This window comes from Neofelis nebulosa, chromosome 14 (genome assembly GCF_028018385.1).
Source record: "Neofelis nebulosa isolate mNeoNeb1 chromosome 14, mNeoNeb1.pri, whole genome shotgun sequence".
NCBI lineage: Eukaryota > Metazoa > Chordata > Mammalia > Carnivora > Felidae > Neofelis > Neofelis nebulosa.
Window position 1 is genome coordinate 63,098,067 of NC_080795.1, and position 24,223 is coordinate 63,122,289.

General features: G+C 40.2%; 1 protein-coding gene across 2 annotated transcripts in view; it reads left to right on the forward strand.

The window, feature by feature from the left end:
• The window catches only part of COLEC10 (collectin subfamily member 10), a 39,278-nt gene extending 15,561 nt beyond the window's left edge, over positions 1–23,717 (forward strand). Inside the window, exons 2-6 of one of the 2 annotated variants that reach the window (XM_058698903.1) lie at positions 5,974–6,045; positions 7,419–7,490; positions 17,471–17,524; positions 19,157–19,252; positions 21,094–23,717. In XM_058698903.1, the coding sequence (XP_058554886.1) occupies positions 5,974–6,045; positions 7,419–7,490; positions 17,471–17,524; positions 19,157–19,252; positions 21,094–21,485 (686 nt within the window). In that variant the 3' untranslated portion in view covers positions 21,486–23,717. The remainder of the gene's footprint in view (positions 1–5,973; positions 6,046–7,418; positions 7,491–17,470; positions 17,525–19,156; positions 19,253–21,093) is intronic. The other variant, XM_058698904.1, reaches the window with a different exon arrangement.
• The last annotated feature ends 506 nt before the right edge of the window (positions 23,718–24,223 follow it).

Consider the following 24,223-nt stretch of genomic DNA (forward strand, 5'->3'; position numbering starts at 1 on the left):
TGACATAATGATATTATGTGTACACAGGAGAATGTTCCTACCTTTTAGAGACCTGCTGAAGTATTTAAGGAAGATATGTCGTGATGTCCGTAATATACTTTTTTTAAAAAAATCAATAAAAATACATAGATGAAGCAATGACAACATGTTAATTGTTAAACCTCAGTAATGGGTATAATATATATATTTCCATTTATCTTTAATTGTGTGAAAATTTACTTAGCACACATAGTTAAGTAAAAAAGTAAGTGACGATTGTAGGATAAGGATTGAGGTAGTGAATACAAAGGAAGGTTTAAAAGAAATGTCATTTCTGGTGGTGATGATGATGATGATAATCATTCTTACACCTCCCTTCTATTCTTGTTAAAAGAAGAACAGATGAGTTTGCCAAGCACTAGGCACTGTGCTGCACACTTTTCATGCATTGTCTCCATTAGTCTACAACAATCCTATGAAGTAACAATTATTTTCTCCATTTAATGGATGGCACTGGGATTCAGAAAAATGATATAATTTGTCCCAGAGCTCTCTTCACCAAAGGAGGGCAGTCCCTTTGCCTTAGGGAGAGCTGTGTAGGAGTGACTGAGTTGAAAGAATTCAGGATTAATGGGGAGATAAGTAAAGGCACAGAGGGACTGATAAACAGAGGGACTGGGGAGAAAGCAAAAGTAGTAGGTCCCAAGGATGGCTGAATAGTTCGGTAAAAGGATGAGGTGGTGATCCAGGAGGTAAAAGTACTGGGAGATAGTCCATTTTATGACTGTACTAAGATATGTGGTGTATATGAGAGGTCCAGGGAATAATCGATATGACAACAGAGCTTTCCAAGAATGAGAATGTAATTGGCAAGAAGGTGTAGGGAGAGACGAGAAGGATATATTTTAGAGAAGAGTGCTGGCCCCGTTAATAAAGCACCCCATACCACCTCCACTCAATTCAAAGGCTGATCAGGAGGAGGATTGCTAACAACCTCCTCCTAGTCCATAAGACTATTTTGGCAGTGGGAAAAGTTCAGCTTCTAGTGATCTTTCTTTAGCATTTCCAAAACCAATTCACTAATTTTTAATAATTGCTTCCTTTGAGCAGGGGGTACTGACCTAGGTTCAGCAATTTCAACTCAAACTAGACTTTAATTTTTAAAGACTTTTTGCTTGTTGGGGGAAAAAAACCTTTCTCTTTCCCTAAGAAAAATTAGTCAGCTGTGCGCTCTGCTGGAATTCTGGTGGAAAGATTATCACAGCAAGCTGGCGGCCTGGGGGGGCCGAAACAAATCATTTTTGTAAAATTGAAATTAGTTCATTTCAATTGATAGCTTTTCATTTAATTTTAAAATGTAAGTAGCTATTTTTAAAAGGAAAAAAGAAACTCTAAATTGCACTACTAATCCAATGAAATGTTGCCAAGAGGATGAAAGCAGACAACTGTGAGCCATGTGGGGGATCCTTTCCAAAGCTTGCTTTTATACCTCTCTTCTGTTCTCATTAAAGCAAGTCTTAAAGATCAAATGAACCCAGGGTTCAAGCTGAAGGCAAGGGCACGAGTTGTTTACTTCATCTCTGCCAGCAGCCTGCTCAGCACCGGGCTGGGATGCAGGCACACAGGTCAGAAGAATAATAATCCTATTTTCACCCTCCCAGGTCTCCATCAGGAGCCACCAGGGAGCAGTAGATGACTAAGTCCCTCATCTGGCTGCTTTCAGTTAGATACTTGCTTGAAAACGAATGGGAAAGCTCAGAGGAAGGTGGAAAAGAAGGAGAAGTAATAATGGCACCAATAATTTTTGTGGTTTCATGATTCACAAAGTGTTTCACATACATCCCTGCCTTTGATCTCACTTTTTGGTGAGCAGGACACGTATCTTTGGTCCCATTGTACAGAATAGCAATCCAAAACCCAGAAATGTTAACGAGAATTTGTTCCCAATCAGACAGTTTGTTCAGAACATGGGCTTTGAAGGCAACTGCCCTGGTTTGAATCCTGGCTTTATTACTTACAAGCTCTGTGACCCTAGGAAGTTACTTAACCTTTCTTTGACCCATTTCTTCATCTGTAGAATGGAGCTAAGAATAATATCCATCTCAAAAAGTTGTTGTAGAGGCCAAATGATAAGATGTATATCAAGTGCTAGGTACCCTTTGGCCCATAGTATTCAATAAACACTATCATTACACTTGTAAAATGTTTTATGGCTCACAAAATATATCCAGCTCAACTGTATTTATTAGGCACCAGACACAAACAATGTGTTAATTTATGAAGATGCTAGAATAAATCACCCATAACCCCAGCCATCCCACAGGTCACAGATGAGTGTAAGGAATAACACAGAAAAATGGACTCAGGATAAAGTGATATTTTCAACAATGAAGGTAATTAAAGGGAGGATTTAGCCCAGCCTGAAAGTGTTAGAAAGGGCTTCCTGAAGGAAAATACTTTTCTAATTTTACCTTTACTAAAACCCTCTGAAGCTCTGCAGAAGATAGTATTTTGTCCATTCTCCAAATCAGTGAATCAAGGCTCAACAAAGGTCAAGGATGTCCCAAGCTCCGTCAGCTAGTGAGTGGCAAAGCCAGGTCTCAATTATACAGAACTACCTCAAGGATACATTCCCTGTGGATTAAGTCATTGAGATGCTTGGCTGTTTTTTTGTTTTTTTGTTTTTTTGTTTTTTGTTCTTTTCTTCCCCACTGTTTCTTTTTTTAAAAAGGAACAAAAACAGCCATTCTTTCTGCATCTCTCCTTTTCCTCCCTGAAAAATTTGACACAATATCAAATTATTTAAAATCCACAATTTGCTAAGGGGCACAGAATCCCGGATTGGAAGGGATAAATGGAGGGATCTGGTAGGGATCTGGAGGCACAGAAATACACATGTTGAATCCTAGCTCTGCCATCCACAAGCTCTATGACACTAGGCAAGGAACTTAACCTCACGGAGTCTACTTTTCCATTCAAAAAATGGCACAATAATAGTTCTCACCTCCTAGAATTGGTATGATGATCAACAGTTCTGGCATACATTATAATAACTCAATAAACATTGGCTACTAACTTTATCTAAAGAAATGCCACTTTGTCCATCCACTTCACCCCTCTGGTCTGATCACACAAATCATCTGTGTGTTCTTTTTTGAAAGCTTCCCCGGAAGGAGATTTTAGAGCTTCACGTGGGAAGTGTTTTAATGCTTGACCCATCTCATGACCTGGAAATCCAACCGTTCCATACTTGGCTTTTTGACCTGGAAATCCAACGGTTCCATACTTGACTTAAGCTTTCATTTAAAATATTTACATTCTGCTGTCAGGAAAACATAGAGAATGGCTGAGCATGCTTTTTCTGGACAAGTAAATGACATCTCAACTTTCTCTCTCCTAAACTGTCTAATCTGAGGAGCTTCACTTTTGTCTTTAGAAGTTTTTTTTTTAATCTACTTCTTTCCATTAGTGATGGACAGGACTCCTTCATATCCTGAGATTGCTGTGGTGATAATTCAGGTAGCTGGTCATAATATCGTGTGTGTTGTGCTCTTTATTTTCAAAGCACAATTGCATACTTACCTTGTTGATGCTAAAACAACTGAGAGAGGTAGGGAAGGCAGGTATTAAGTCCACATTAAGGATGAGGACACTGAGATATAAAGAATAACAATATCCACCATTGCTAAGAACAGATTATGTTCCAGGTCTTTTATGTATTTGATCTTATTAAAGTTCTTATAAGGGCCCTTGTTTTGTAGGCGTTATTAGCTCAATTTGTATGAGGGGAAATCGAGACTCAGAAAGGGAGATCACATACCTAACTTTCTCCAGATAATGAGTGGTCAAGTGATAAAGTCCAGATCTGCCTTATTCTAAAGCCAATAAACTCTATCACTGACTTTTGAAGGGTTGCTCAACCCATCAGAGACTAACATGACCTTAGAACCCAGGGCTCCTGATTTATGGTCCAGGACACTTTTCATTAAAACACTCATTCTGTCCTTGACTAGATGGGGTGTGAGAGCTAGATCCACCTATGACTAAGATAGTTGCTGCCCACCTGGGTGGCTCAGTCGGTTAAGGGTCCGACTTCAGCTCAGGTCATGATCTTGTGGTTTGTGAGTTCGAGCCCCACATCGGGCTCTGTGTGAACAGCTAAGAGCCTGGAGCCTGCTTTGTATTCTGTGTCTCCTCTTCTCTCTGCCCCTCCCATGCTCATGTTCTGTCTCTCAATAAATAATAAACGTTAAAAAAAAAATAGTTGCTGCCCACACAGAACTGCTTTGCAGCTGTTCCTGTTTCCTACCTGTCTTCTATTCTTAGCTTCCTGGTCTATGCCTACTACTTGGGGTCTCTCACACATGCAGTCCGAGAGCAAGAGTTTACAAAGTATAAGTTATAATTTATATATTTTATAATTTGTATATATTTATATAATTATATATAAGTATAGAATATTATTTATATATGTATTACACATCAATATACACGTTTGAACATGTACATGCTTCCAGAACTGGCCAAATTCACTATAAAAATAAAGACTTGTCATGCCAGATATGATACACACACACACACACACACACACACACACACACTGGAATATTACTCAGCCATAAGTAAGAGTGAGATCCTGCCATTTGCAACAACATGGATAGACCTAGAGAGAATTATGTTAAGTAAAATAAGTCAGACAGAAAAAGACAAATACCATATGATTTTACTTATATGTAGAACCTAAAAAGCAAAATAAATGAGCAAACAAAAAGCAGAAACAGATGTAAATATGGAGAACTAACTGGTAGTTCCCAGAAGGAAGGGAGGTGGGGAGATGGGAAAAAATGGGTGAAGGGGAATAGGAGATATAGGCTTCCAGTCATGAAATGAATAAATCACAGAGATGAAAGGTACAGCATAAGGAATATAGTCAATGGTTTTGTAATCGTTTGTATGGTGATAGATGGTAGCTACACTTGTGGCAAGCGTAACATGACCTACAGACTTGTCAGATCAGACTTGTATACCTGAAACTTACATAAAATTGTCAACTATACTTCAGTTAAAAAAAAAAAGAGGGGAGCGTGGGTGGCTCAGTTGGTTAAGCATCCAACTCTTGATTTGGACTCAAGTTATGATATCATGGTTTGTAAGATCGAGTTCCACATCTGACTCTACACGGACAGTGTGGAGCCTGCTTGGGATTCCCTCTCTGCCTCTCTCTCTCTGCCCCTACCCCACTCATGCACATTCTCTCTCTCAAAAATAAATAAACATTAAAAAAAAAGATTTGCAAACTTCTCAGGAATTCACCAGCAAAGACATTTCTTCAAACATAAAGTTAGCTAGGTTTGCAAACTTGAGAATTTCTTGGGAAAAATTTGAAACTGCCCTCCTATCCTACCTATACTGAGAGCAAGGGGAGACGAAGGAAAGAGGCAGACCACTCCAGATCGGTAGGTGGTGATGTGAATAAGCAAGGGAAGTTACATATGAGGCTTGCCTTCGGTGGTGGTAAGACAAGAAAGTTTCCACACCTGCCTGCCAGAATCTCAAAAGTTTATATAGATGCCTTTTCAGGGTTCAGTCACATATACCTGCCAGATGGTCTCAACAACACCTCACTCTGTCAAAGCTGCATCCTTGAAATGGCTCCCACTGTGGGAATGGTGGTCATACATTGCAAGATAGGGAAAGGGGTGAGTAGCTTTTAACTGATTTCCTGGGTCTGGTTCAGAGGTCAATGGGTGGTCACATCCCTTTAATGACCTCCCCCAACAGCGTGGGAAAAGTGAAAGAGTAAAGATACCAGAAGTGTCCTCTCTTTCCCTGACTGTCCAGTCTATGTGGGCCCATGAACATAGTCACATCAGAGTTATAAGGCAAGCCCTTGGCTGAGGAATGGATTCCAACCATGTTCACCACCATATCCTGGGGAGGATGTGCTATGTTATTATTCGAGCTGCTCCACTCATTCATTTTCCATTTCCAAAGGAGATGATGGCGAAAAGGGAGATCCAGGAGAGGAGGGGAAACATGGCAAAGTGGGACGCGTGGGCCCGAAAGGTGAGTGCAATGATGTGAATGTGACACTGTAATATTAGAATCGCTTTCCTCTCTCTACTGGCCTTGTCCTGGAGATTGGCAGCTTTTGGAACACTCTCGGCTCCAAAGATGAATGAAAGGTACTTCAGATATGAATGTACTTGCTACCAGAGAGCTCCTATGACAGTGGCTGTCAATAAGTCACCACACATTTCTCAGGCTGCCTCCTTAGGATGAGCAGGGGTGGGATATTCCAGGAGACCTAGGGAGGAGCAGTCTCCAGAAATATCTAAGAAACCACGAGTTTTAGAAACACAGCTGGGTTCATAGCTGTGTCTTTTCTCAGAATCCACTGCTAAGCAACTCCTTTTGGCTGACCTAGAGTGTAAGGAGGGGGATGAGAAGAACAGAAAGAGTTGACTGATCCATTGGCTTACTCACCTTTCTAAGATCTGTCAGTAGATGATGGAGTGGGAGGAACAGGGCCAAGGAAGATGAGAATGACACAAAGGCCATTAGGGAGTGTTTTTACTCATAACGCCAAGAGTAGCTTCACCAATACATAGCTTCTGGATCGTGGTGTCTAAGCGTGTGTCTTCCAAGCACTGGACATATTCTCCGTCAACTGTTACAAGGTGGTGGCCCTAGACCACTGACTTCAAAATCTTTAGCAAGTTAAAGAGAAGAAAAGACTCACAAGCTTTTGAAACCTCAATTTGAGAAATGCTGATTTATACTCTTCCTATTCTATAAATATGTATAATATTCTATAATTATGTACAATCAGTTGCAAAATTATACAGCTTTATTACTGGTAAATGTTTTTTAGGTCATCATAGAAAAAAAACAAAACTGATAATTTTGGAGGAAATCATGATCCCGATCATATTTTTGGGGGGTAAAAACTCAGTAGGGCAATCTCTGATGTCCCCTTGATCATGAAGTTTTACGATTATACATTCTCTCCCCTTCTTAAAAATGGCTAAGATAGTCAAATCTTGTTTTGAAATAGGGAGGAAACAGAATTCCCAAGTGAAGCCCAAAAGGATCTAGAAAGGAACAGAATTAGAATAAAACTCAAGAATTCTTCCACTCAGCCCCTTATTTGACCTCTAGATTAGACATCCTCTGCTATAGACCTTTTAGGAATATTGTATCAGGAAACATTTCAATACCATTGGGTCCAGGATTTTCATTCTTACCCACATTTAGTTTTCGTATATACACTACAATGCTATTAAGATAGATAATAAAACATAGGATATATGTTCCATACCACAGACAGAAGAGTATGGTTTTTGGATTTCTTTCAAGCGGATATCATGTACTAGCCACATCTTCAAAGGGAATTTAAAACCTTAGGATGTAAAGATGACACATGCTTTGCTTTTCAGGAATTAAGGGGGAGCTGGGTGATGCAGGAGACCAGGGCAACATTGGCAAGACCGGGCCCATTGGCAAGAAGGGTAAGCTGCACTTTTCTTTCCTCCAGTGGTAATTTGAGGCAAATCAAGCATACCGTTGATAGATTCCAAAACGTTCTGTATCATGAAAATGACCCCTTGTCTTTCTTTTAAAATATGAGTTTTTTCTTTTTTCATATCTTGGCTTTTTTTTTTTTTTTAACGTTTATTTATTTTTGAGACAGAGAGAGACAGAGCATGAATGGGGGAGGGTCAGAGAGAGGGAGACACAGAATCTGAAACAGGCTCCAGGCTCTGAGCTGTCAGCACAGAGCCCGACACGGGGCTTGAACTCACAGATCGCGAGATCATGACCTGAGCCGAAGTCGGCTGCCTAACCGACTGAGCCACCCAGGCGCCCCTGGCTGTTCCTTCTTTACATAAACAATGTGTCTAAAAAATAAATAAGGGGCTTGAACAAAACTAAATAGAAATTCAGGGACAGAATCAAACATAAAGTTCTGGCAGCCTTGGGACGCCCAGGTGGCTCAGTCCGTTAAGCAGCTGACTCCTTGATTTCGACGCAGGTCATGAGCTCATGGTTCGTGAGTTCCAGCCCTGCATCAGATTCTGCGCTGACAGCATGGAGCCTGCTTGGGATTCTCTCTCTGTCCCTCCCCTGCTTGTATGCATGCTCTCTCTCTCTCTCTCAAAATTAATTAATTAATTAATTAATTTAAAAAATAGTATTTGTGGTCTCTACATTGAACTATTTCCTGGGATCTGCTGGTTGTAATCCTTGATACAGTTAAAATGGGTATCACCACCATGATGCATGTTCAGTAACAGAAAACAATTATTCCTAAAACTCAATGCAGTGAAGGGCAGTAGAATTTTCTTTAAAAATTTTTTTTAATGTTTATTTTTGAGAGAGACAGAGACAGAGACAGAGAGACAGAGCATGAGCAGGGGAGGAGCAGAGGGAGAGGGAGACACAGAATCCGAAGCAGGCTCCAGGCTCTGAACTGTCAGCACAGAGCCCGACGTAAGGCTTTAACCCATGAACGGTGAGATCACGACCTGAGGTGAAGTTGGATGCCTAACGGACTGAGCCACCCAGGCGCCCCTGGAATTTTCTTTCTTAAACTGAACGAAATAATAAAGATTCTTCATCTGGAATTTATTAACAGGTTAGAAGCTTTGAGTGTATGTATGTATTTTCTTTTGTTTTGAGTCCTGTCCCCATCCTGCACAAAATTACTGCTTTCCTCTTATACAATAGGGGTGGCTTCCTCTTTATCATCTGAGCACTCCTCCCTCCTGTCTTCTTATAAAGCCCCACAATGACAGCGGGTTCTAACTGTTCCTGATGGTCAGCAGTTCATGCTTCGTTCCACTTGGTTTGAAGATACCAAGCTGAATGAGAATCCCAATTTTCTTGCAAGAAGTTCATAGACTATTTGGGAGGACAGGACTTGCTCAGAAAGAATCATAATTCTGAATAACTAAAAGACTACTATAGGAGCCAGGTGGGAGAGGAAGGCCTGACTGATATAAAGAACCTACCTAGGTCTTGAGGAGCGGTGACGTGTATGGAAATGGAGGGAAAGACATTTGAAGGGGAGGCAAGAGATTCTAGTGCAAAGGTACAGATCTGGAGAAACTCAGTGCCACAGGCGACGGGACTCTGCAGCCTGGATGTGCACCCGGCAGCCTTCCTGCCATCCGCGTCCCCAGCAGCGGCATAGTCAATATTGTGCCCCCGGTCACCAGAGGTGCGTTCTTGAGCGGTGAACTGGCGCAGTGGGAGAGAGGCTGCGGTCCCTCTCCATTCATCCTGGAGCTTGGTTATCTCCTCTCTCCCATCCTTTTCCAACTCATTCCTTTGAGAATTTTCCCTCAGCCTGCATTTGAGGGCAGGGACAGAGGGTAGTGCCACTGAAAAGAAAGTGCTGTGCTTTTTTTTGATCCTGTGGCTTATAGTGTATGTTTGCCTGTGACTGAAATTCTCATAGTTGGGGAAGAGCTACGTGGACTCCTCAGAGATTATGACTCTTCCCATTTTATGTATTTGGGGTGGTTTTACCATGAAACGAATGAAGCTTTGGCTTTGGAGCCCCACACTTATTTGGGTCCTTCTCAAGACCCTGACAAGGAGCCTTAGCAATGGGTGCACATGTCCGTATGGCTTGGGAAAGTTTGCGAAGTAAGGCATTTATCCTCAATTGGTTAAAATGGTACCCCTCAACATAAAAACAAACAAACAAACAAACAAAACAAAACTATTTCCCCCCTTACAAGCCTTTTTATGCGTATTTTTTTTCTAATTGCCCTCCCCTATGAATTTTTAATACCATCCATGGACTATATATCTATTATGTATTATGTGTATATTTGTGCTTTATATATAAAAGAGAGCAAGATTTTTCACCCTTCTAGAACCGACTTTTATATCCTTGAACTGGTATTGTCCTTATCAAGAATGCGCAGGTTAACACTACTGTCTCCTTCCTTTTTTAAAAAAAATAATAAAGTTTGTTTATTTACTTTGAGAGAGAGAAAGAGGGAGAGAGTCCCAACCAGGATCCACACTGTCAGCACAGAGCCTGATGCAGGGCTTGAACTCACAAACCATGAGATCATGACCTGAGCTGAAATCTAGGTCAGACTTAAATGACTGAGCCACACAGGTGCCCCTACTGTCTCCCTCTGCTCCAGCTTCCTTCCATCAGACTTCTCTTTGTATCAGCTGCTTATGGGAGTGGACACAAGTATTCAGGGAGCTCGCCAAGAGGAATCTGAGTGGGGGAAAGAAACATTTAGTGTGGACTTCATGGGATATACTTACATAGTGTGCAGTTACTTCCAGGTACAATTAAGGTATTGCTAACAATATCAGTGTAGGAATTGCTTCCAAGAATATTCCTACCACTTACTGCACAGATCTATCTGAAGTCATGATGAAAAAGTGCAGAGATCCAATCATCACAAGAATGTGTCTTGGGACCCCAGCACAAGAAATGTGTGAGTTGCAGAAAAGAAACAACATTTGAAATGTACAGGGCAAGAGACAGGCTGTGGAAAATTTTTCTAAATCCAACAGCTCCTATATGGAAAAGACTTTACAGAGGTGTTCTCAAATTTGACAATATTCTTAAGTTACATACATCATCAATAATAAGTTGTAAAGGTGAAAGAAATTTCTTACATTATTAATAATAAAACAAAAGCCAGATTTCTGCTATAAGTCATGAGAAATTCACTTGCATTAATTCTTTAAGAAAGACTACCTAAGGGGCGCCCACGTGGCTCAGTCAGCTAAGCATCCGACGTTGGCTTAGGTCATGATCTCCCAGTTTGTGAGTTTGAGCCCCAGGTAGGGCCCTGTGCTAACAGCTCAGAGCATGGAGCCTGCTTCGGATTCTGTGTCACCCTCTCTCTCTGTCCCTCCCCTGCTTGCACTCTGTCTCTCTCTTTCTCTCTCAAAAGTAAGTAAACATTAAAAAAATCAAAAGGAGGGGTGCCTGGGTGGCTCAGTCGGTTAAGCGTCTGACTTCGACTCAGATCATGATCTTGCGGTCCGTGAGTTCGAGCCCCGTGTCGGGCTCTGGGCTGATGGCTCGGAGCCTAGAGCCTGCTTCCGATTCTGTGTCTCCCTCTCTCTCTGCCCCTCCCCCGTTCATGCTCTGTCTCTCTCTCTGTCTCAAAATAAATAAATGTTAAAAAAAAAAAATCAAAAAGAAAAAAAAGAATGACTACCTGAGTCAAAAAAAAAGGAAAAAAAAAAAAGCAAACAACCACCACCAAAAAATTAAAAAAAGAAAAAAAGAAAAGAAAAAGAAAAAACCACAAGACAAAACAAACGGGAGAGGTACCAAATTGAATAGGACTTTAGGGTCTTGATCTGGAGGAGAAGGGAACCACACTAAGATGAGCTATGCATTCTATTCTAATTTTCCTTTCAAGTTGTTCATCAATTCATGAGCGAGGCAGCACTATGAGACTAAGAAGCTCAAGCAGAAAGTTGCTCAAACTGAGTTGGTATTCAAGGCCTGCCAAAGAAGGGTGGCCCAGGAAAATGGTACTCTTTTTCATTTCAAAAATCAACATTTTCAGTTAGAACTCCAGAAATTCTGAAAAACACTGAATTAAACATAAACCCATTCACGTTTCAAAAACTATTAGCAAGCTAGAAATAGAGGGTAACATATTCAATATGAAAGAGAACATCAAAAACAGCAACAAAAACCCATTAAAAATCATACTCAATAATGAAACCTCGAACACTTCTCTCCTGAGATCTGGAGCCCTCATCACCAATTTTAACCAGCATAATAGCAGTGGTTCTAGCTAGAGTAAAACTGCAAGCATGAGAGAGAAGAATCACAATCATTGGAAACAAAGAAACAAAAGGGTCATTATTTGCAGATGATGTGACCGCATGATCAGAAAATACAAAAGAATCTACAGATTGGGGTGCCTGGGGTGGCTCAGTTGGTTAAGCGTCTGACTTTGGTTCAGGTCTCAACCTCATGGTTCGTGGGTTCAAACCCTGAGTCAGGCTCTGTGCTGACAGTTCAGAGCCTGGAGCCTGCTTCGGAATTCTGTCTCCTTTCTCTCTGCCCCTGCCCTGCTCTCTCTCTCTCTGTCTCAAAAATAAAATTTTAAAAATTAAAAAAAAAAAAAAAGAATCTACAGATTAACTATTTGTATTAAGTTTTTTACACAGTTTAGCCACACAAAATCCAATTTTGTTTCTATATACCAGAAACAGTTAAAAATGAAATTAAAACGATGCCACTTATTACAGCATTAAAATTCTTAAATATCTAGGAACAAAGCTAAAACAGAAGGTGCTTAGTCTTCTTCAACAAACAGTACATAATGATAATGAGAGAAATTAATGAATGTTTGAAAAAATGGAACTAAAACTACATTCAGAGATTGAAACACTCAATATCGTTAAGATGATCAATATTGTTAAGTTGATCCCCAAATTTATGTATCGATCAATGTTATCTCCATCAACATCCCAGAAGCAGCTCTCTTGGAATTTAATAAGCCAATTCAAAATTTATTTGGAAATGAAAGGCGCCAAGAATACCCAGAGACAATCTTAAAAAAGAAAAACAAAGCTGGGAGCCTGAATTTAAACATTTATTTTAAAGCTACATCCATCAAGATAGTGTTAATTTATGCAGAGATTGTTAAATACACCAATGAAAGGGAATGGAATATGCAGAAACAGACTCCTAAATTTGGTCTATGCAAAGTTGACATTACTTGGCAATGGGAAATGACGCAGTTATCAATAAATAGTGCGAGGTCAATTGGATACTCATGAAAGCAGCCAAACATATGCAGGCCATAGGTATGAAAAAAGAATTATAGAGGCACAAATTTATTAATTAAAGGGTTATGATTATTAGTGAATTTTGTGGTGTTTGCCTACTTTTAAAGTTTAATGATTTGTTTTTCTTATAAGTATTCATTTTTATACCACTTTTCTATTTGTAATTGTGTATTATTTTTCTTAAACAGGGCTCCCCAAATTGTATAAGTTTCAGATAAAATGAATTATGGATCTGCCCCTGGCTATATCAGTTTCATGTAGCAACTAGTTAAGAGAAGGAAAGATGTAGCCAGAAAGTGGGATGCTGGACTTCAAGATTTCTGAGATATAGCCATGTTCAGTAAGGTTGAGATCCTAAGTATTTCCCTGGAGATGAGCAGAAGTGGAGGCGGAGGGAGAGTCACGCTCATGAACACGTCCAGAATTCAAGACTTCATTTTCCAGATTTAAGTGTGTCAAACACAGATGAGGCTCCAGCTAGGGGAATTGGAGTTCATGATCTTGAATCAAGTCTTAAACCTTTCGTAGAATAAGACGATGTGTCTTGGGAGGGTGGTAGATAACAGAGATGATGAAGAGTCGAGTTCAGTATGATTTTCTGAGCCTCAGTGGATGAATTTCCACAAATGTTGAATAAGTAACAGTCTGGAAATTATAGGGTTAACTAACCTTATCTTCTTCAAGCCAATTCCATACCTGCATACCGTTATTACTTTATTCATTGTCATGGCTTATTAGCTTGTCTTTTTTGCCCCCTCTAGACTGTGAACTTCTGGAAGAACAAATGAATGAAAGATTTACTGGCTCTATTCGCTTAAAGATCAGCTCTATGTGGGGACCCTACCTTTTAATCATTTTTATCCTAGTGCCTATTATACAGTGGAAACTTTCTAAATGTTTTTTGCATTAAGAATGAAAATGTGAATGATAAAATATTTTATTTCCTGTGATGTGGCCCTCTTTTTGACTCTTTGTTTCTATAAGTACTACTGTCCCTTAACATCAATTTCCACCATTCACTAATTTCTTTCTCTTCCAGAGATATGCCATCAAAATTTATGAGCATGTCTCGGAGTTTAAAAAAAATTGAGGTTTAGTGTTCTGGCTCACCTGGATTAATTTCATTTTTAATCTGTACTTTGAAATTTATTGTCCTCATTTTGTCAGGGGCTCTTCTAAATTTTTCACTGACTCAGATTAATCTCAACTTTCTGGGATGACCTTAATGTTGTCACTTGCATGGACAAGGTAGCTTTCTGGATGTCGATATTTCATTTTAGGAATAAGAGAGAATGATTTAGTACAGGCAAATTCAACCTCATAGCAAAATAAATGTTTTTACTTAAGGTCAATAATCCTTTTACAGTGGAAGCATTATGATTTTTTTTGTTTGTTTTTTAAATACAACCTCTAATTCTTCAAGCTTATGACAGTTATTACTGACACGTTCCCACTCATGGGCCAAAATAAGTTTTTGTGTATGGCCTTAAACCTGAATTCATTTTCAGGAAACAGGCATTGTAAGCTCACATCCTCCATGAACCAGCTAAGTATTTGGCAGAAGCTCACATTGGTTGAGCAGCCTCTATGGCTTAAGCACAGAGCTAATCCCATGATAAGATGACATTATCCAATGAATCCTCCTTAATAATCTTCTGATTTTAGGTGCCATTATTTTCACTTAAAAAATGAAGAAACAAAGCCTTAAAGAAATTAAGTAACCTGGGCACGTTTAGCTAGTGAGCGGCAGAGCCAGGATTGAAGCCCTGGTTTTTCAGACTGCCTTGGTTGTTCACTCTACCACACTGGTTTGACTTTCCCATCTGTCAAAAAAGGAAAGACATTCATGGGAAAATACTGGAAAGTAGTCACAGTGCTTACATCTGTAAACTTATATGCTTCCAAACAATGCCATTTTTCAATTCAAAAATCCGTTTTCCACATTATTAGGATCCAGCTGAAGGCTCTTGCTTCAGTGAACATCTTCTCTGCCTGGATCCATGGCCATTTTGGCCGAAAACACAGCAGGCATTTCCTTTATTTCATTCTGTGAGTAGGTAATAGTGATCGTGTCCCATTTCCTTGGTCTGCAATGTGTGCTTTGTTTTCCTTAAAACCCCATTACTTTTATAAAGCAAATACTCCATTTAGGCTTCTTTAATGTCCACCACTGGGTTTAGCCCAGAACTAGGATGATAGCAGGACTAGAGTCAACTTTCAGCCCATGTTGAATTGAAAGGGATCCACATATAAAGAAAACACACTGTTTTAAAAAGATAGCATATTAAACTATATTCATATGAACTTTTAAGTCCATATTGTGTCTCGTGGTGACAAGGACTTGGCATGCCTTTCAACTACTGAGAGCATTTTTTAAATACTTCACTTTCTTTCATTAAATCATCGGTTCACTCATTTGGGAAGCACCATGAACTAGGGAGTCAGAAATGATTGGGTTTCAATGCCAGCACTGCCACTGAATTGCTAGATGTCCATGAACAAGTTATTTTGCCTCTAGGATCCTCCATTCTTTCAGCTGTAGAATAAAGATAATGATAATAGCTAGCTTAATGGATTTAACTTGATAATATCTATAATAACATGAATATCTGTAAAGTATCTGGAACAGTACTTACAAAATGATTGGCACTTAGCAAAGGCATATTCCTTTCTTCCATTAATATGTCCTCAAATTCTATTTTTACCTTTAACAATTTACATAAAAGAGAAATGGAGGCATTTGCAGGACACAACTTAGGTGTGAGCAGATCAGTCTTCCTCATCAGGGTGCATGGCATGTTTCCCATGCTTTTTCCAGTGTACCTCTGTTAGACATTGTCCCCTAACTTGCTCCCATCTTCACCTGCTGAAGTTCTTCAGAACCAAGCTCCAGTGCTGTCTTCTTCATCCCTCCAGCTGAAGTACTGCCTCGTCTACCTCCCCCAACCAGAGGATGTTATCTCTGTCCAATGTTCAATGTCTCTCTTACAGCATTTATCACATTCTGTTGTCATGGATTTCATCATTGCCTTATTTCATTCAAGTGCAAGTTCTGAGGCTTCCTCCTACACACTTAAATTGCATTTTGGGTTTCAAGGACTGCTTTTTCTCTTTGGGGAGCCCATGAACATCTGGCATCCCTGTAAAAAGAAGTGTCCACATGGGTCAGTTTGGAAATGTTCGGCAAACTCCTGGGGCCTGGGCAAGCGGGCTTTCCTGAAAGATCAACAGTCAATACGTACAGGACTCCTTTTTTTTTAATCTTTGTTTTTGAGAGAGATAAAGAGACAGAGTGAGAGTGGGGAAAGGGCAGAGAGCGAGGGAGACACAGAATCTGAGGCAGGCTCCAGGCTCTGAGCTGTCAGCACAGAGCCTGACACTGGGCTCTAACTCACCAACCGTGAGATCAGGACCCAAGCCAAAGTGGGACGCTTATTGGACTGAGCCACTGAGGCGCCCCCAATATGTACAGGACTCTTAATGAAAGGCACTCAGCAGACAGTGATGAAAAAAATAGCTAATGAGCAGGCAACATGGGCCACCCTACAGGTTTTAGAGTGGCTCCCATTTTTTTCCCTTTTGCTGGTAAAGGATGGGGTTAGGTAGAACCTTCATGCTGACTCCATTTCCATTCATATTGCCCCTTTAGGGCACATAACTAATTCCCTGGACTCACCAAACTCCTACAGAGATAAGCCCCATACCCTTCTGGCCTGGATGACCTTCACCCTATATTCATCCCTCCCAAATTCCTTTTTTTTTTCTTTCTTTTTCTAGTTCACCATTGAAGCATAAACTCTATTTTACTTCTATCAGGGTCTTCTCTTTTGATTCTCAAGAACTTCAGCCAAACATTTCCTCTTGGAAATCAAAAGCTTTTGCTTTCAATTATTGTGTCTGATGTAGGCTTCAAGGGCTTATTTTGAAGTTGAAAAAAAAAAATCAACATTTCTTTCCTCTCTGCTTTAATACTCCTGATTCTCTGAGAGTTATTTTGTGGATGCCTCTGACTGAATAAGAAAATGGACACATACAAAGAAGAGCAGAAGAGAAAATTATCAAGGTTGATATTTTGGCATAATATATTTGACACAGCTTTATATTACAGATATTTGCATACATCACATCTTTTCCAAAATGTATAAACCCCTTCAAGTCAGAAGTTTAATCTTGTCTCTCTTTATACCTTCTCAAAGTACCAAGCCTTTTGTCTTGCACAGTGTAAGTAATAAATAGTAAATATTTGAATTAAATTGGAAAAGCACAATATATGTTTTTGAGAAGCCAAGGGTGAAGCCATATGGGAGAATTGGGGCACCACAATGTGCTAATCAACTGATCCAGGTATACAAAACAATGGTGCTTTTAAAGTTAAAAATATGCAGAGCATTGTATTAGCCTTTCTCAGAAGGCCACGTTAGTAGGGCAGGTGACACAAATTTAAATGTTCCCTACCCATTCTATCGGAATTCTACAATCTAAATAAATGATGACTTGTTTGATTAGTCGTACCTGTGCAGCCAACGCAAAATCAAATTATTTACATAAAACCAAAGAATATTAGTTGGCGACACTACAAGTGAAATTCAAAAACTGTTTCCTATGATTTTAGGTGTATAAGATATTGTCTGCCAGAAACAATCTGCCATTTTAGTTCATTGTTCTTTTCATGGTGATTGTTTTTTTTCAGGTGACAAAGGGGAAAAGGGTTTGCCGGGGATCCCAGGAGGAAAAGGCAAAGCAGGTAAGGCTTGCTCATTTTTCTCTTCAATGTCTGGCATCATTCCAAATATATTCATCTTTAAAAATAAATACATTTTTATGAAAGAAAAAAATAGTCCTCTCGGTGCTTAACCTGGTTTTACTCGGGCTGGGGGAAAGGAAAGAAGGGAACTTTCCTCTCCATCTGCTGGTGACTTTCCAAGCCCTGGGGAAGGAAGTGATGGCACATTCCATCCCAGTCATGCTTAGTGGGAGAAGCAAACCCAGCACATCAGGAAGCAGCCCTCATTCTCCCAGAGCCAGAGGAAAATCCACGTTGGCCGTGGCAGTGGGACCGAAGCGGCGTTCCCTGCATTCCACCGGCATCTCAACCAAACGGAGGGGAGGCCCGCAGCAAACTGGCCTGATCCAGAGAGACCCCATGGGTACAGGACACACCTTCGGTGGCCAGAAAGAGTCTTCCTGAGTCCTGAAAGAGTTTTGTTTCCAATGCTCTGTGCAGGGAATGTAGGTAGATTGCTTCGAGGGGAGCTCACAGAGGTGCAGTGAAGACTAATTGTTAAGAACTGTTTTAAATTCCTTATATTTAGCTGTGAACACAGATAAGTAAAGCCACAGATTTCCCCCCCTCTTTGGGTAATAAATTTTTTTTGCTTCTCAATTGCCAAAAAAGAAGGCAAAAGGAACTGATTACATGAAGCAGCCATTAAATAGAAAAAGGGAATCATTTGAATTTCACATCACTTCCCTTACAATTCTTTCTCTGCCTCGGCATTAGCAGGTAGTTGAAAAGGTAAATGAGCAAAGCGGGAATGAATGGTGGAAATTAAAATCAGAGTTAATCCACAAATGGGGGGACTGGCTCTTGAAATTATAAGTTGAATCTATTCACAAGATTTAAATTTAGTCCTTGAAACATTCAAGGATCATTCAAGCTATACTTGAAATGGATAATCAAAATTACCATTCGATTTCATCATGAAAGTTTTCTCCTGTCTTGGGAGAGTTGTGTGAGCCAGTGAGCAATGCAGTAACAGAAGAAAAGACTGGCTAGAAATTTGTTTTAAGAAAGCTGTAAAGATTCTATTTTGAGATTGGATGGGCACATTCTGTGTTCAACAAAAATGCCAAGTGGTCCACAGTGTGTGTGCAGTGGTTTGCCACAATTTACTCTTCACTTTAAAAATCTGGCTTAGGGCTGTGTTTTAGCTCATCTAAAATACTTCAAAAGATACTCTGTAAATTCCTGAAGACAATGTCAATTGGAAACTTTGTTTTATTTATTTATTTATTTTCCTTATTTTTTTATTTTTGAGACAGGGAGAGACAGAGCATGAACAGGGGAGGGTCAGAGAGAGGGAGACACAGAATCTGAAACAGGCTCCGGGCTCTGAGCGATCAGCACAGAGCCCGACGCGGGGCTCGAACTCACGGACCGCGAGATCATGACCCAAGTCAGCTGCTTAACCGACTGAGCCACCCAGGCGCCCCTGGAAACTTTGTTTTAAATAAAAGACTAAAAGTATAGCCATTCACAGAAAGACACAGCCAGACTAGGAAAAGATGATAGTAAATATTGAGAAGAGAGTCATTGTCCTTTCCAACTGAACTATGTGTACTTCAACATGAATTCACAGTTTTTGTCATTTCAAAGGCACCGTCTGTGATTGTGGAAGATACCGGAAAGTTGTTGGACAACTGGATATTAGTGTTGCTCGCCTCAAGACATCTATGAAGTTTGTCAAGAATGGTGAGTATATCCTCTTTTGCTTTATGCTGACAATTCAACCTCTTTCAACACTGTAATTCCAGTATTCAAGAATACAATTCCAAAGTATTTCCAGTATTTTAGCGGCAAATACCTTGGGTCAGGCAAAAGCCTACTGAGATACTGTCACCACTTTGCAGGTCTCTCAAATGTTAATTATCCCTTCAGACTCCAGGACACTACCTACATATATTCATACATAATACATTCATTTGCCTATGGATAGAAAAAGATACTTTTTGGAGAAAAGGGAATGGAGAAAAGGGCAGAGTTTAGCAAGCCATGCCTTAAGAATAAAAAAGGACAGGAAGAGTCCAACAGAGTTAGCATCTCAGAAAAGAGAAGTAATATTAAAAACAATAGCTACTTTCTTGAGAATTTGAAATAGTGATCGCCATGTGAGTATTATGTTTACACTGAAGCTTAGAGAAATTACCTTGCCCATAGATACAGAGCTAATTAACAGGGGAGCGGGGATTTGACTGTGGGTTTCACTGATTCCTCTACCCTCAATACAAACCAACAGATCATTATGTGTTTCTCAGAACGGTGCAACTTCCCACGCTAGCCATTTTTGTTATCCCTGGTCCATTTCTCCATTGTAGTTAGCGGTGAAACCCTTAAAGTAGGGCCTATGTGTTCTCTTCGGAGACAGTATGAATGAAGAATCTATGGTAGTTACAGTTGAAATTGGTTTCCTTTGCTACACTTTTATTTACTGTAATCCAACTATGTTTGTTGTACATTATTAGAAACACACATATGCCATCTGTGTTCCTCTTCATCTTGTAAACTACTCTTAGAGATGTTGTCTCTGACATGGATTCTCATGAAAACCCCAGACCCTTGAGGTGCAACACAGAGCAACAGTTTTTGATCTATATTGGCATGGTCACAGATTTCTTGGCAAATTTTAATTTATAGACCCTAAGAAATATATGCAGATGTCCCTGAAACCTAAAACATATTTACCGTATTATGAGCTCAGGATGATTCTGAGTCCCCAATTCTGCCCTGAATCTTATATAGTAGCTCAGTACTTCATGTTTCAGGAGTGAACTATGGACAATTTCAATCTATGTACACGTTCATAGCCCAGAAATTCGGCCCCAAACAGACACATTTCTGCATTATTCCGATATCCGCTTGATAAGCTTTTACCATCCTGGGCACTATTGCAGGCTCTGAGCCTACAGAGTGGTAAAGACACAGACATTGTCCTCAAGACACTCATAGTTTAGTACACGAGACATACAGACAAATCATTAGACTGGAATGCACTGAGGGATACACAAGAGAAAAAGCCAAGAGCAGTGGAAACGTGGGGAAGGTGCACAAGAGCCCTGTGTCTGTGCAGGGACTTTAGAAAAGCTCGTACAGGAGGAAATACTTCCACTTAGATCTAATTGACAAGGAGTTTTCCAGGTAAATCAGTGAGAAGACTTCCCAGGCATAAAAGTCATTGAAGTGGAAGAGAGAAGGACAGGCTGTTGGACTCTGTATGGCAGAGCGTAAAGTAGGACAGGAGAACAGTCTGAGAGGAGCTCAGTGCAGTTCATATGACAAGTCTTTGTCAAAACAGTCTCTTCTTCACAGTCGCGTGGGAAGTTAAGGAGGAAGGACAAGGAGGGCAAATGGGAAGCCTTTGTTCTCCATTTGATAACTACGAGGGTGATAAAAACATTAAACCAGTGCCTACCTCATAATAGGGGCTTGCAAAATAATTGTTGAACATCGAATACACGAATTTAATCACAGCAATATTATATACTTGCTTTTTCCCTTTTTGAGATACATAATCTTGCTCATCTTTTCCTGCCAAGTCATCGCGGGGATTAGGGAAACTGAGGAGAAATTCTACTACATCGTGCAGGAGGAGAAGAACTATAGGGAATCCCTGACCCACTGCCGGATCCGGGGTGGAATGCTGGCCATGCCAAAGGACGAAGCTGCCAACACCCTCATTGCCGACTATGTCGCCAAGAGTGGCTTCTTCCGGGTGTTCATCGGGGTGAACGACCTTGAGAAGGAGGGACAGTATGTGTTCACAGACAACACTCCACTGCAGAACTACAGCAACTGGAGAGAGGGGGAGCCCAGTGACCCCTACGGTCATGAGGACTGTGTGGAAATGCTGAGTTCAGGCAGATGGAATGACACAGAGTGCCATCTTACCATGTACTTTGTCTGTGAGTTTGTCAAGAAGAAAAAGTAACTTCCCTCGTGCTACACATTTGTTCTTTCTCTGCGACTACCATTGCAGTTATTTGTATCCATCCTTTTCTTTCTAATTATGCCAAATTCATTCTGACTCAAAACAAGTAGAAAATGCTGAACTGAGGTTTGGAATCTCCATTGCTGTCGTCTTCTCTGATGATCTTGAACATTTTCATACACAGTGTATTATTGAGTCAGTAGCACACCGAGTTACATGGATCCTGAGAGAGAGTTTGAATTACTAGTTGTGCAGAATGTGGCTATCCATGTGTCAGATGAAGTGTTCTCTTGGCATTTGCTCCGCTGTCTCTCCTTAGGTTCCTAAACCACTGTCCATTTAACCCAGTGGATAACTGGACAGCTGGTTGGTGACGATTAGGCTAACTTACCCTTGCTCAAAGCCAGACGCATGGGAAGGCCTTCTGCTAGGGGTGCAGAGATGTTATCTGTCTTTGAAGCCGAGATCCCCTATTCTTTTAGTGGTCACCCACCATGCCTGTAGCCACACTTGCAAGGTCCTCTTGTTTGCTCAGACATAAGATTATTTTCAACCCCAAGCCTCTGTATGAGAAACTTCTAGCCCATGACCTGTTCCAGACCGTAAGGAATCACACAGAGAACTGTGCTTCTGATTAACAGCGTTCACTGAGATCTACCAGGAAGTTGCTTTGGTCTCTTTCTATAGGCCCACAACTTAATCCTAGGGCTCCAGGTTCTGACTCTGATTTGAGGAAAGGGGAACTTTAGAAATTGAAAAGAAAAAAGGAAGGGAGAATTTTTTCCCAAACAGTATTATTTGTAAACCTGTTAAATTGCCCCTTGCTACTAATATCGCTCCATTTTTCTGTGTCTTGGGTTTATCCATATCAACTTTCTTCCCCTTAGGCATGGGGAACAAAGGAAGGAGTTTGTGAAACCTTCAGAAAACTCTAGAAGCTTCAAGGTGCTACCAATGTCAAATTGCTAAGTCCTCTCCTTCTTGCCTCTAATATATCACTTACGGTGACATTTCATGGGAGACCTTTTACTTTCCATAACTGTATGTTATAAAAACCCCATACCAGAGATGCTCTTTGTCATGCTCTGACATCATAGGAATGTGGTGGGTGTGGAGCTTGGAACTTGCCTAGAACTCACATTTATTGAGCTGGTAAAATTCTACTTTGAACTGCAGATCAAAACTCAAAGCAGCTTTCGTTTCAAATTTGAAAATAACATAGTCAACAAAACTCTAGATTTTTCCCCTTCTAAACTGCTGTGCCAGTTATAGTTTGTGACATATGATCAGACTATTCAAAATGCTGGCGAAATGGTTAATGAAATAAGAGAAACAGATCAACAACATATGTTCACCTTCAACCATCTGTCCATGATTTCACCCATGACTAACTGGTTATGAGATAAGATTTAATTAGGTTATTTCTGTGGGTTTATTGAGAGTCACAGACTCAGGTCCTACAGGGGCCATACAAGATGACATAAATAAATCAAGCGGAACGGGTGGGGATCCCAGTGCTGAACACAGCTTATTCTCCTAAAGAAACCGGCTGCTCCTCAGTCACTGCTGTTTTTCCTATGGAAGATCCAATATCACTACATGCTCTGATATTTCAAGAGAAGTCAGAAACCTGCAACTTCATAATGTATATCCATATTTGAAAATACTGCAATCAGTCCATTTTTAGCCCAAATATCTAAGTTATACAAAACAGTCTCCTAGCCAAAAGGCTGAACTTTTCATTTCTCACCTCTGAGGAAAAGTTCTGAAGGTTCTAACCATGTCGAATGTCATTAGGATACAATGACATCAAAGTCAAGGTCTCCCATTTGTACTTCAATCAGTTCAGCTCAATGACAGGAATTTGTCCAGGGTTTGCCATTGATCGAGTTAATAAACTCGTTACTTAATCAGACTTTTGAGAATGTGGCATATGATATTTGGAAGGCAAGACAGTTTAATAAAAATTACAAAGCAGGACACGATATCAAAGCCGGTAACCTTGGATGGAGCCTAAGGAACAAGAACCTAGAAACAGTTGGAGGAAAAGAAAGAAATAAGAAGAAAGGAGAGAAAGAATGGACAGCAAGCATTGCTTAGAGGTCACTTGCAGTGAGATCCATATTCTGATTTGTTCTCAGTGGCAGAAATATGAATATTTATTGTGTGTACTGTAAGCACTATTATTAGTTATTATTATCATTGTTACTATTAAAACATTTCTTTCAATGACTCATCTTTGCTGCCAATGCTTTTAAGAGAAGATGACAGAATGTCCAAGTTACCACACATTTAGATTTACTATAAAACTTGCTTCAGTTTTATGAAGCCCTGTGTGCTTTACAAAATAACAAAATAAATTCCCTTACACACCATTTCTCATTTGGTCCTGATACGCTTTGTGCAGTAGGAAGGGAAGACATTTTGCTGCCATTTTCACAACGAGAATACTGAAACCCAGGAAAGCTAACCAATTTACCAAAGTCAGCTCATTTGGGAGAAAAACAAGACCAACCTGCTGATCAAAACCGCCAATCCAGTGTTCTCTCCAGTGTTCTCTCCAGCCTGTTTACTGATCATGTTAAATGGAAGCTCATTCATGATTCTCTCATGATAGTGGGCACTCAAATTATCTCTCTTGATTACTTTCCAAAGCTAAAGATTAGAGTCAATTAACAGACATGCTGGAGATAGAGAAACTTGCCTTACAAATTTGGTGTTCACTAGCTTATTTTTTA